This window comes from Semicossyphus pulcher, unplaced genomic scaffold, assembly GCF_022749685.1.
Source record: "Semicossyphus pulcher isolate SPU_LCO1_2020_fin unplaced genomic scaffold, fSemPul1.0.p SCAF_6, whole genome shotgun sequence".
Classification (NCBI taxonomy): Eukaryota; Metazoa; Chordata; class Actinopteri; order Labriformes; family Labridae; genus Semicossyphus; species Semicossyphus pulcher.
Genome location: NW_027211737.1, coordinates 24,797,546 through 24,810,136, shown reverse-complemented (window position 1 = coordinate 24,810,136; position 12,591 = coordinate 24,797,546). Strand labels below are relative to the sequence as shown.

The window sequence follows — 12,591 nt, the reverse complement described above, 5'->3', positions numbered from 1 at the left end:
ACACACACACACTCAAAGAATAATAATAGCGTATTATCCCAGTTTCTTTATCTTTTTTCCACACGCAAACACACCCAGACAAAAAACGCAGATGAGATTGCGACCACGGCAATAACAGTTATTATCTCCACACTGATGACAACAACACATTTTGTGTCATTGCAACCAATTTTATTCCACTCTTTACGATTTCAGTGTCTTTTAAGGGCGAGGACCCGAGAGGAGACGAGATCAAACCAAATTTAGGGTCTACAAGTGCTTAATTAGGATAAATTAATTTGTTGATTATAACCCTCCTTGTAAGATTTATGTCAGTTCAGTCAGACAACTCACGTTTGTATTAGTTGTGTTTCTTGCAGCAGCAGAACTACTTGTGTTTGGCGTCTAGGCTCCGACCTCATCACTCCTCGCAGATTTATTTTACATATATTTATCATTAAATATTATTTTTGAGGAGTGTTGAGATAATATCTTTAAGCCCCCAAGCCGGAGCCTGCAGGTGGATGCTGGGGTGGTGGTGGGGCTGAAAGTATGAGTGCAGTACTGGTGCAGGGCAGCGGTGGCAGTGACAGAGCAGAGGGAGAGACCGGAAATCTTGCAGATCAGATAGACGCCAAACTGGGAGGAAGTGTTTTTAGGTGATTGTGGAGAATGTCAAGTGTGAAATCAGTGCAGCTCGAGTTGCCTGCCTGAACCAGCTTGCAGGCGTTGCTCCATTTTTGGTAAGAAGCAAAAAATTCAAGTGGCTCAAGTATTTCTGTTACCGTAAAAAAAATAATTTTTCATCAGCCAATGAACACTCAGTACCAAGAAATGAACCCGCACCATCACTAAGAAGCAGAACTTCAGTGGAGTCATACATAAATTACGCAGCGTATGTCAAGTACAGCTTCATAAATTGTGAACCTGCTCTAATCAGTTAAGTGGAAATAATCATGATAATTGTGGCCATTAACATGTTTAACGTTACACACTGACCTCTTACTTTCTACATGCCACATGTGCATACATGTCCAATCATGCAACAGGGGATCATTATGTAGAGTACCAATGTATATTAAGATGGACGATGCGTCTCGTCTGCCATCTTGCGCGTCTCTATCGCCCCCTGCTGACTGGCTGCAGTATAGGTCATAAAGCCCACCTCCTCCATGTTAACAGATGGGACATGAGTCAAACTATAAAATCACAATACACGGCAAATACATTTTTCTCAAACATGGTTTCTGTCATTATAGTTAGTTCTTCTCACGCTGCTTTATGTCCAAGTATTCATTCATCAAGTTTATTTTTAATTAGTTATTTGATGCTGTAAAAAGGATGATTGACAGCTCTGTTGACAAATACGGCTCCGGCAGCCGATCTGTTCCTGGTAAGCAGAGTAGAGGAGGAACTGCGAGAGGAGACGCAACTAAAACAATCACTATAGTCATTGAAGTTTCCATATCTGCTTCAGACCAACACAAGAAGCTGATTTACTTCCAAAACACTTGGATTTAAATCATCATGATCAGAACAAACTATAATGACAGAAACCATGTTTGAGAAAAATGTATTTGGCGTGTATTTTGATTTTATAGTTTGACTCATGTCCCATCTGTTAACATGGAGGAGGTGGGCTTTATGACCTAAACTGCAGCCAGCCAGCAGGGGGCGATAGAGATGATTTGGCTACACTTTTAGGGAGCCGTCCATCTCTTTATACAGTCTGTGTGGAGTATCTAACCTGGAAAACTCAAACTGAACCCTGACTGGGATCATATTAATGTTAATGTGGGTTCAGTCATGTCGTCATGAATGAGCTGGTGCTTCCTGTTTCATTGCGTTTTGTTATAATCTTTTGAGTTCTCTGTGTTGTTAATTTATTGTCGAGTGTGTTTTGTGTTATCTCTTGGGTATTTGCTGTTGTATTTTTTATGTATTTTAAAGGCCCATCTCGGGGCCGGCATTGCAATTAGCTTAGGCTATAAATGCTGTGGTGTGTGGCATCGCTTTCATGCTTCATACTGTCCCTACACGTATAAACATTAAATAAATTAATGAATAATTCAAAGGCTGCAAGAAATATTTATTAGAAGTCCCTATTTATAGAGGCTGGAATTTTTACCATTTGGTGCTGTTTGCTTTAAAATGAGCATCTTTTTAATTTCAGTTCTGATGTGTTTAAAACGACAAACATCGCACCACCTTAAATTCTTCATGCTTTGAGTGTTTGAATCAAGTTGCACCAACACTTTTATTTGAAGAATTCTCTTTTCTTTAAGTCGTGGGGAGGATTTAAAGAACATATAAAAAGAGGAATTCTATCACTTTTACACATCAAAGTTTGTTTACAGGTCCTGCAGAGTACTACAGCGTGTGTGAAAGAAGCAGCGTAAAGCCTTTTGTGTCTTCAGAGGGAGCCGGTGAAATCTGATAATACGCCTCGAGTGATGTCAGAGGGAAAACGTGTGGGATGAAAAAAGACAATATCTCCAGTCCTGCTGCATCGATTCTGATCTTCTTTTTAACTGTCCATCGCGAGTCCAACAGAGTTATAGAAGTGATCGTTCTGTAATAACTCTGTGGAGGGGCTTTTAAAAAGTTAGACATAAAGTGCGTGCGTGTACAGCAGGAAGTGACCTTTTTGTGTGGAAAGAACAGACATAGGAAAAAGAGTACGCTACGTCTGCCTTCACGAAATGTTGGGTCTTTTAAATAGACTTAAATCTATTGATAAAAGGACTTCTGAGCGCGGCCGGGAGGACACAGCTCGTGTAATGACCCTCACTGTAAAATGACTCGCGCTGTACGGCAGCACTGCAGCAAAGACAGAAAATAGAGCAATTTCCTTTTGTGCTCTGTGTTTTTTCCCCCTTTATACCACCAGAGACTGCAGGAGGAAAATATCCTTTAAAATAATTTCCTTCATCGCATTTAATTTGCATATGAAACATCTAATACGGAGGGATAATAATGAATTATCCACGGCGTATAACAATTTAAATAGCTCACACAGTGATACCAGAAAACATATTATGATAATGAACCCGACTTATACATTACTTGCATATTAAATTTAATGGCCTTCAAGTCCTAAGTGCCTTTTTCAATGTCTTTCCCTTCACCCGCCTCGGCTGCAGAATGTGCTGGTGTGCAGAAATGTCTTTATTCTTTAAAGACGCCAGAAGACGAAGTTTCTCCTGCTGATGATGAAACGGCTCCGTGATGTGATGCTGTTTGTCAGCCGGCACAACAAAGCAGGCACATATCAAAGGAAGAGTACGGCAAAGAGAAGGCAGCAATCAAAGAGTTAATTTTCTCTAATGCAGCTTTGTTCACGATTATTTATATTCTTCTGATTTTCTGCGACATTACTGAAGCCATTACAGGATGCTGTGTGATATCAGTCCCAGTATATTCAGTAGATCTCCTGCTCGAGTGAAACGCCTGCAGGATGTGTGCACTGATCAAAGGTTGTAATTGCATCATCTAGTATTTCGTATCTATTTACATGTTTTTAATAGATGATGTGAGCATATTGCCAGTTTTATACATGCACTGCACTTGGGATGGGAATCACAGGGTAACTCACGATACGATACGATACAATACGTGGCCCACGATAATGATAATATCACGATACAGCGATTCTGCGATATATTGATATACTGCAAGACAATCATATAATGATGCATCACAATTTCTGATTAACTGAAGAATACAAAACTCCCTAAAGAGGTGAAGTGCACGATGAATATATTTATTCACTGCAATTAGGCGTCAGTTTCACAGAATTTGACACAAACTGAGATGAAACGATGTACGTGTGTTTTCAGTAACTATAGAACAACTTTAAAAAACAAACAAGGACTTTGGATTTTAAGGTGACTGGCGCATCGCTTAACTTCTTTGCACCACCGTCCGACATTATCCCGCTGACTTCTTCTTCTTCAATTAATTTCCGTTCACGTTCCCCCATTCATGTCATAAGCGCCACCGCGAGGAGTCATGAAGTAGTGACTGAGAATCTGTTTCGAGCGCCATACACTTGTCAAGATGATGATATATTGCCGTATCAATATTTTGTCCTACACCTACACTGCACTCCTGAAAATTTCCCGGCATTGTCCAGGTGTTTAAGAAGAAGGATCCTTTACTTGACCACAATAGCTAAGATGTCTATAAATTGGAGAGATGACAGCTACTTTACAGAGCAGGATTTTCCTCTAGACCATTGTCTATCTGAGGTTTAAACCATGGACCGCAGAACTGACCCACTTTTGAATATAAAACATTGCAGCGAACAATACGTCCCCCATTTACATTTACTACATAACTGTGTGAATAACTGAACGTACCTGAGCGCTTCTAACTCCCTGTTTGTGTCTGATCTGTTGACAATCATCATGAGCTACAAGTTTTAAAAAGTCACCCGCTATGTCGTTTTCGCAGCAGCAGGTGAGCCGCGCATGAAGGAGGCTCGCCATTAAAGACGCTGCATGTCGAAACGATCAAACCCGACAAATGAGGCCGACGCTACACAGCTGTACTTAAAAACTTTTAAAACTGAATAAGAACTTCAATATTTAAGAAGACGTTGCACCTCAATCAATGCATTTACGAAAGGGACGTCTCTCTCTCTCTCTGTATGTGTTTTTCTGACAAGCATGTGTGGAGACGCTGCTCCAGGTGTGGGAAAGACAGATAGCGAGGGGAGAGTTAATCGGTCGTGGATGACGAACTTTTTGACAGATAAAAAAAGAAACATGAAAGACTTAGTTGCTAAACATACTTGAGGGGCTGGAGGTGGGCGCTACTCATTCTAAATGCGTTCAGCGGTCCATGGTTGAAGCCGTCTCCTCGTGATCATGTCCCTGGTAGTTTTGTAAATGAGTGATTATGTAACTTTTTTAGTTAACTGTAACTTTTTCACTAGTTTTCAGAAGTTTTCGGAATCAGCCTGCGGCCTACATCGCCTCATTGTGTACGCTAAGTGTAGATAAGAAAAGCACTCAACTTGTACAACGCAGCAATCTCCCTCTGACCTTGACTGTGTGTCAGAACAGAACAAGGAAAGGGTGGAAGATGCCTGCTTTAGTTGCAGTGAACAAATATTGTGTTGCAAGAGCAGATAGTGAAACACAATTTCAGACTTGGCAGATACCGAAGTTCATTAAAAATGTTCTCATTTTCATAAAAGACAGGAAGTTTGGCCACAACAGGTTTCTCTTAAAAGTTATTTGGAAGCAAATTATAGTCATAATACGTCTCATCTTCCTCACAACTGAATACTTACTGCTTTATGTTACGTTGGCTTTTAATAGCACTGCATTCATTGCATGCTAATATTTTGCTTTGAAACATTTCAGGGACTGATGTGGTTTAAACTCATCTCATGTGAGTAAGAGTTCGACACATTCAGACACATTTGTAGCAGGTTTGTAGTAGTAGTATTGACCACGTATCAGCAGGCTGTGGTAAAAGAAGGGGAATTTTCTGCGCATAAGCAGCAGGCAGTATGAAGTCTCTAACCGGTAACATGTACGGCGAATAAAAATCATAAAAAAAGTTCTGCGACCGATAGGCACTGCTCAGGCAAGCACTCTCTGTACATGTCATATCTCAACTCCAACTCCATCCTTCTTCTAAAGTTGCTACGGAAAAGGACGTCTTAGCTGGAAGTCTTTTATCGCAAACCGCTGGCTTCACTGGAATGCCCGAAAAGTTGTCCATCACTCCCAGAGGCTATATCATCGTTAGCTGATGGTTCAGGGATTGATCAGACACTGAAAATCAGGATAAAAACCTCCTATAAGTCACATGATCCTTTCTCTACTATGCCAAAAATGAAGGAGGCTTTCCTGATCTTTTCAGGCAGGTGTTCAAGTTGGAATTTTTCATTCAGAATATCCACGTTTTACACAGAGACTGTATAAATAAAGAGCCACCGTGACGTCACCCATACGTTTCTCGACTGCGAAAATGAAGCCAAAATGAGGCCACCGCCATGTTGGTTTACAGGAGCCCGAAGTGACCAAATTTGCATGAGGGTAGTGCTTTAACTTTCACAGGAGGAGATTCTGTTTGTGGCAGTGACTGACAGCAGGTGTTTTATTATTGGACTAAAGAAGTGGCGGACTCGCTGCTCGCTCGCACGGTGAGATCGCAGCGGTTGAACAACATGGGAAACTTAAAATAACCGCTCTTCTCATCATACGGTCCACCACTGTAATCTCTCCGGGGAAAAGCCCGTCTGACTCCTGTTTACTGGCCGACGATTAGATAAATGTTTGATAAACACTGAACAGGCTAACAAACCAGGTACAGTACACCTGCTACTTAGTGCTAAAAATAATTATCAATACAATAACACGAGCATTTAACTCACCGAAAAACTGGAGCTCAGACTTCTTGCACAGCCATAAAGTTCCATAAATCCCACAGAGACAGATTATTTGTCCAAACTTTGAATAAAAGTTTGTTCAGCTTAGTGACTGTTTGTCTGTGTTGACGTCCAGCAGACAGCCAGCAGGATCCACCTGTCAATCAGGCAACCTGGCCCCTATGATTTAAGGCTTAATATAATTAAAACGGGTGAGTTATAAAAAAATTCCCCCCCCGTACAGTTATCTTATTAAAATTAGCTATTTATAACAAAACGTTTTTTGTACCAGGCTGTGAACATGTTTATTTCTGCTGTAAAAATGGGCATTTTCCCACCTGCTGTAATGTTATTTCTTGTTTTCTGCAGCGAGTCTCCAGTGGCCACTGGAGGAACTGCAGTTTTCCGCACTGGCTTCATTTTCCAACACCGGAGGTTGCCGCTTGATTTTACACCTGACTTAAATGTTTTAATCACAATGTGACTAACTGAACATAAGAAACGTAGTAATAGTTTAGTAATATTTTATCATTGCACACTTTTTTTTTTAACTTCTAAGTGCACACACAAAAAAGGGCCGTGAGGGCAGTTCAAACCACACGAAAAAACTATGACATTACTTTCCTCCAACAGCCTGCAGTACAATATAATTATAAAGCTATCACTTAAACATATTGCATCATTTTTAAAGTAATAATCAGCTTGTATTTAACCCATTTAGAGGGATAATTGTGTTCATTATCCGTCTGTAACAGTATCAGCTGCTGCACACTGGCTCTCTATTATTAAAACAGGTGTTGATGTCTAGACTTTATACAGGAACGGTGTGTTTTATGCAAATAATGTAGTGTAGTATTCTGAGAGTGCTTCTCTATTGGGAACTGTGAAACAACAACAATAAAAAACTCAGGAGGATGCAATTAAACAGGTTTAAAACATCATATGTGTTATTTCCTGAAACAGCTCCTTCTGTCTCTGAGAGGTAAAATATTAGTGCACATTTTAATGGAAAGCATGTGTGCTGCTCCAAACTGCACGTCATGTGGATGCGCAATTTTCCCACACATGCTCACAATAATTAATCAGACTGTCCAAGTATGATTTGCTTTCTATATTGAGCAGGCAATCACAGCTCAGGGCAGCAGGGCGTGTTTCCAGGAACAGCACAGGCAAATAAAAGAGTTCACATGTAAATAATGCTACGTTTATCCTATGGACAGAAGAGTTGTAACTATTCAACCATCCACAACAAAATCCTTCAACCTTTCGGGAAAAGTAAACTGCAATCAAATTAGAAAAACTTTCTGCCTGTGAGTGACAGAGCCTATTAACACAGGGGAGGTCAAACACATCAGAGTCCATCAAATTAAAAGCAGCCCGTCAAGACAGAAATATCCCAGCAACGCACACCACGCTGAGTGTCCACAAAGCAAGAAATTGGCCGCATGATTGGCTATTAGAAATATGTGAAATTGGCTTTCATTGCATTACATCTATCACAGCATGAGGCTTTCAGCGTAATGGATGACATGGAGGTGAGAAGTGAAACGGAGAGAGGGGGAAAGAATGGCTAAAGAGCTCGGTGTCTTTTAAACTGAGCCTTTTTTTTAATCGGAGTGCAGGAAGATATTTTGTTTACACGCTGAATGTGGTGTAAAACTAAGGAATGGAATATAATGGTTCGGCCTTGAGTTGTGATATTAAATGTGCAAAAGCAGAATCTAATAAACGGTGAAAAACCAGAGAGGCAGAGCGCCTGTTTGACAGATTTCACAGGATCATAAGCTCATCCTGCATTCAGGGCCACACAGCCAACAATGGCCGACGCACAAGTGTGTAGTACACAGATGATAATGATGTTGTGAATATAGAGATCAAAGTCTTCTCGCTCTGGTGATTAAGCGTCCTAACAAATGCATGTATGAGGACAGCCTTATCACCTAGGACCACACTGAGGCCTTTCCATATCTGTCGCTCTCAGATGGCCAACCTGCGCCCGCCACGCGCCGCGCTGCCAAATAAAAACACCACAGGCATCGCCTCTGCGGCCAGCGCGGCCTGCTCATTTGACTGATGAAAGAAATCTTCCGGAGTTTCTCAATTTAGAGAAAGGAGAAAGTTTTCAATGCCTTATCAGTCCAGGACAAGGACTGGGTAATTAAATGAAGCAGAGAAAAGATGGAAGTCTGGAGAATTTGTTCAAACTTCACAGTTATTGTGAACTTGTTTATATTAGCTTCGATTTAGCGCCTGAAGCAAACTCTGTGCATCTTTCTGTGAGCTGCTTAAATGATCGCCATTAGGAAACAGCTTTAAATACGAGTGGAACGACTTTTTCTAAACATATATAATAGGTTTAATATTCCTCCGTGCGTTACCTCGTCCAATCAGAAAAACTCCCGATCAGCTTGTTTCCCTTCTCAGCGGCTGTCTTGACCCTCGCTGCAGCATCCCCTCGTCTTTATTAATGCTCTAAAGCAGTGAGATTAAGATCGGCTTCAGTCATTACACTAATGGACACGCACTTTAATTAATGACATCCTCATTTGCATTGCATGTTAATTATCTAAATCATTTTGTCTCATCTGTTCAGTTCAATGTAATTAGTACCTATCAACAAATTCACAGAGTCAGGCTCTTTCCAAGAGATAACCCCGCTCTTCCTCCGTTTCCCCGCGACGCATGATCTCTTAACTGAAGCAGGTTATGATGTTAAAGGTGGCAACATAAAAATTACTTTATCTTATCTAAACGGAGCTTATATGTACCGTAAATACTGTAATATAAGTCTACTATTCTGTTAAATCTAGTCCCATAACATGATAGCTGTCAGTTCACTGCCAAATCTGAACACAACCTCCGCACGAGGTAACGGAGCAGTGTGCGCTAATTCACTAGCTTGCTGAGGGTTTAATAAGAAGGTTGATACCACTTTTATGTCTGTTAATCTCTATTTACAAGGACGCAGGGATGTTGATTTCCGGGACGTCAAGTGTTCGAGTAATATTCACCAATCACATATCAGCAGGCTGCGGCGTATGCTGGAAAAACAGTCCGTAAGAAGAGCAAAAGCAGGCGAACGTAATGAGTCATAATGACATCCCGGCTCCCATCAGAGTCACCTGATGATGATTTAGCTTCTTATTAATCTCTATAAACAGACATCTGCAGCAAGTTCAGCTAACAATCTGCTCTAGATCTAAACTTCAACTTGCCATAAATTCCCTTGACGTTGTGTCAGGAAAGCCATTTAGCGCTCAGATTTCCCGACTTCCTCGAATGCATCAGAAATGACCATCGTTTAACAAACGAGGATTTTAAAAGTAGTTGTCTTCTCCTCTGGAGGACAGACTTGACAAAGCTTCATTTTGACTTTTTACTAATCATGATGTTGAAATGTAAGCCAAGGTAAGAGCTGTTAATTAAAGTACATCACCAGAAAAAACGGTTTATTCTCTGTAAACAATGCAGCACGCAGAAAAGTTATCATTAACCACCAGCTACACGCCCCGGCGTGTTCACCGTTGTCCCCAGAGGCTTTATCGTCATCAAGCTATAGCCGATAGGATCAGAGATCGGGTAGGAAGTATGTAACGCCAGAAGTCCGTTAGCACAAAGACTGGAAGCACGAGTTAACAGTTGGCTCCTACCAGATTTAACCAAACGCCTTGAATTTGATGAACACATTTCATCTTAATATTTGATTGTTGTCCAAAATTAGGGATGTGAAAGTGTCTTCTGGTTGGTTAACATTTAATTCTGGTAAAAAACAAACAACATAATGATATATATGATATGATATATATATATATATATATATATGATATAATTCATAATGAAACACAATATGTGGGATCATGGAGCCGAGGAGGGGACAGAAGCAAAGGTTTAACCTGCTGAGACCAAGCAGTGTAAGCACTATGAGAGTTGTAGTGTCTGCTGTCAGGAAGAGAGGAGAAGGGATTTAGCCGTGTTTCAGTGTAGAAGGGGTTTTTTCAGTGTGGATCCCGTCTGATTCTTTAAAGGAAAAAACTAAATGACTAAAGAGAGGCAAGAGTAAATAGACACGAGTGCAGAGAAAGTCTGCAGCCTGACACTTCACAGAGAACAAAATAAATGCTTTCTTACCTGAGAGTAAACATCTCCACGGGAGAGTAGGCTGACACGGTGATGAAAGCAGAGACGGTTTCCCTCTGTCTCATGGGTGTGGCGGGCACCATGACCATGAAGTTATTATCCAGCCTGTACTCAGTGAGGGGCGGTGGATTGGGATTCTGGTAGAGCCTCACACCACCGATCCTCCTCAGCGGTGTGGAGGTGAACGAGCCAAACAGCCCCTCCTGGCTGGAGCGGATGAAGCTGTCCTTCCTGGCCTCCTCTGAGTGGCACTCCCCGGCCTCTGTGGACTGCAGCACGTAGTAGAGCTCCACCGGCGTGCCCTCGGACACTTCCAGGTTCCTCTGGCGTCCGGGAACTACGCTGGGCGGGCTGAACCAGCTGGCTAAGGGCTCCAGCTCGGCCACACACAGCCCCAGCTCCCCCTTCAGCTGGCAGTTACCACGCACTTCCTGGGTCTCATGGAAAGCAAACATGTGCACGCAGGGCAGCTTGTCGATGGCGCTGTAGTCGTCCCAGTCCCTGCCTGCGACGTAAAACAGCACTTGGACTTTGGGCTTGGCCAGATGTATCCTTGTATTCATGATAAAAGTCTGCACCTTCCAGTTGAAGGTAAAAACGGAGGAGGCGGGGAACATCCCCGGGCTCTGCAGGAGCTCCAACGGGACGGGCTGCTCCAGAGACAGAGGCCCGTAGCTAGCGTTCACTGACGGCAAACTTCTGGCCTGGTAGATAAAGAAGGGCTCAGTCCGCGACATCAGGCTAGAGTTCCTCATGAAGTCCTGGTTGGCTTCTTTCAGGAAGAACGCCAAGTCAGCGCTCAGCACCTGGTAGTTGACAGGCAGGTATGTGGGGATGGAGGAGTATCTCTGCAATCCCTCCAAGATTCGACAGTCGGCTACTAGAAGAGAGAAGAGAAGAGCTGAGTCAGGACGAGCTCGACACAGGACGACTTTCTGTAACCTACTCTGTCAAGACAACACACAAACAATCATAAAGTAAAATAAGCATCGAGTAGTGAGTGTCAGTCATGGTGTAACTACACAGTTTCTCTTTATGTTCAGTACTGGTGAGTAAAGCAAACTGATAACACTGTTTGTAATGGGATGAAACAGGCTTTTCTTAATTTTAAAGCATTACAGTTTGTTGGCATTGTACATTATGTAGTGACATTATTGAAGCTGTACTTGGGTACAGTTGTATTTAATAAGTATAAAACAGGTGAAGCCTCAGACATCTGCATGATGACTGTGAGTTTACCAATTTCCGGTGCTTGTGCCAAAACAATGAATAAGCTCTAAATCGGGTCAATATTAATGATTAACAATACTTTTTAACAATCAGTAAAGCTGCACTGTCGTTGTAAAGTTCATATTTTGGGGGTTTTAACTGCCAGAATAGTGTCATAGTGTAATGTCATCAGTGTGAGTAAGAGTGGAACCATGGCCGTATTAACCTGCTTGGGGGCCCCAGGGTAAAACAATGATGTGGGCCCCCTGTACCCTCAGTGCATTATGTAAGAGAACACATAAATTATAAAAGAACGACTTTATTCAGGAATGTGAATCATGTGAGAAAATGTTGATGAATGTCTACAGAAAGCATTTTTTACATGCCATCATTATGAGATAATAGAGGACCTGCCTTTGTTACAGTATTTTCAATTGCTTTGACTCAGCGCTCAGAACTGTTTTATTGTAATAAACTCTAAATGCAACAAGCTTAACTGACCCGACTTGTCCTTAAACAGAAACAACTGAAAGAAATGGAAAACTCTTAATGTGCTCTGCCTTTTATTAACTTAAAGGGATAGTCCACATTTTTTGAAGTGGGGTTGTTTGAGGTAATTATCAATAGTAAGTGTACTACATACAGTAGATAACAGTCAGCACGGCCCCGGGTAGGAGAAACCGGCCGGAGTTCCTACACTCTATGCATCACTTCTCTTAATCTATATAATCTTCAGGAAATGAACTTTGATAAGAATGGTATTGTATGGGGGTAAAGACAATACAACAGTGTGTTCAATCCAATGTTGAAGCTTTAAAATCAGATGAACCTGCAGCCTGAAGTATTCTCTACCACTGTGTCCCAACTACAAAAAGAATGGT

General features: G+C 41.6%; 1 protein-coding gene across 1 annotated transcript in view; it reads right to left on the bottom strand.

Annotated features, from left to right (window-relative positions):
* LOC138610152 (transmembrane protein 132C) overlaps nt 1-12,591 on the bottom strand; it is a 178,482-nt gene that overhangs the window by 132,506 nt on the left and 33,385 nt on the right. The window contains exon 2 of the mRNA XM_069682860.1: nt 10,493-11,381. Coding sequence (XP_069538961.1) covers nt 10,493-11,381 — 889 coding nt within the window. The remainder of the gene's footprint in view (nt 1-10,492; nt 11,382-12,591) is intronic.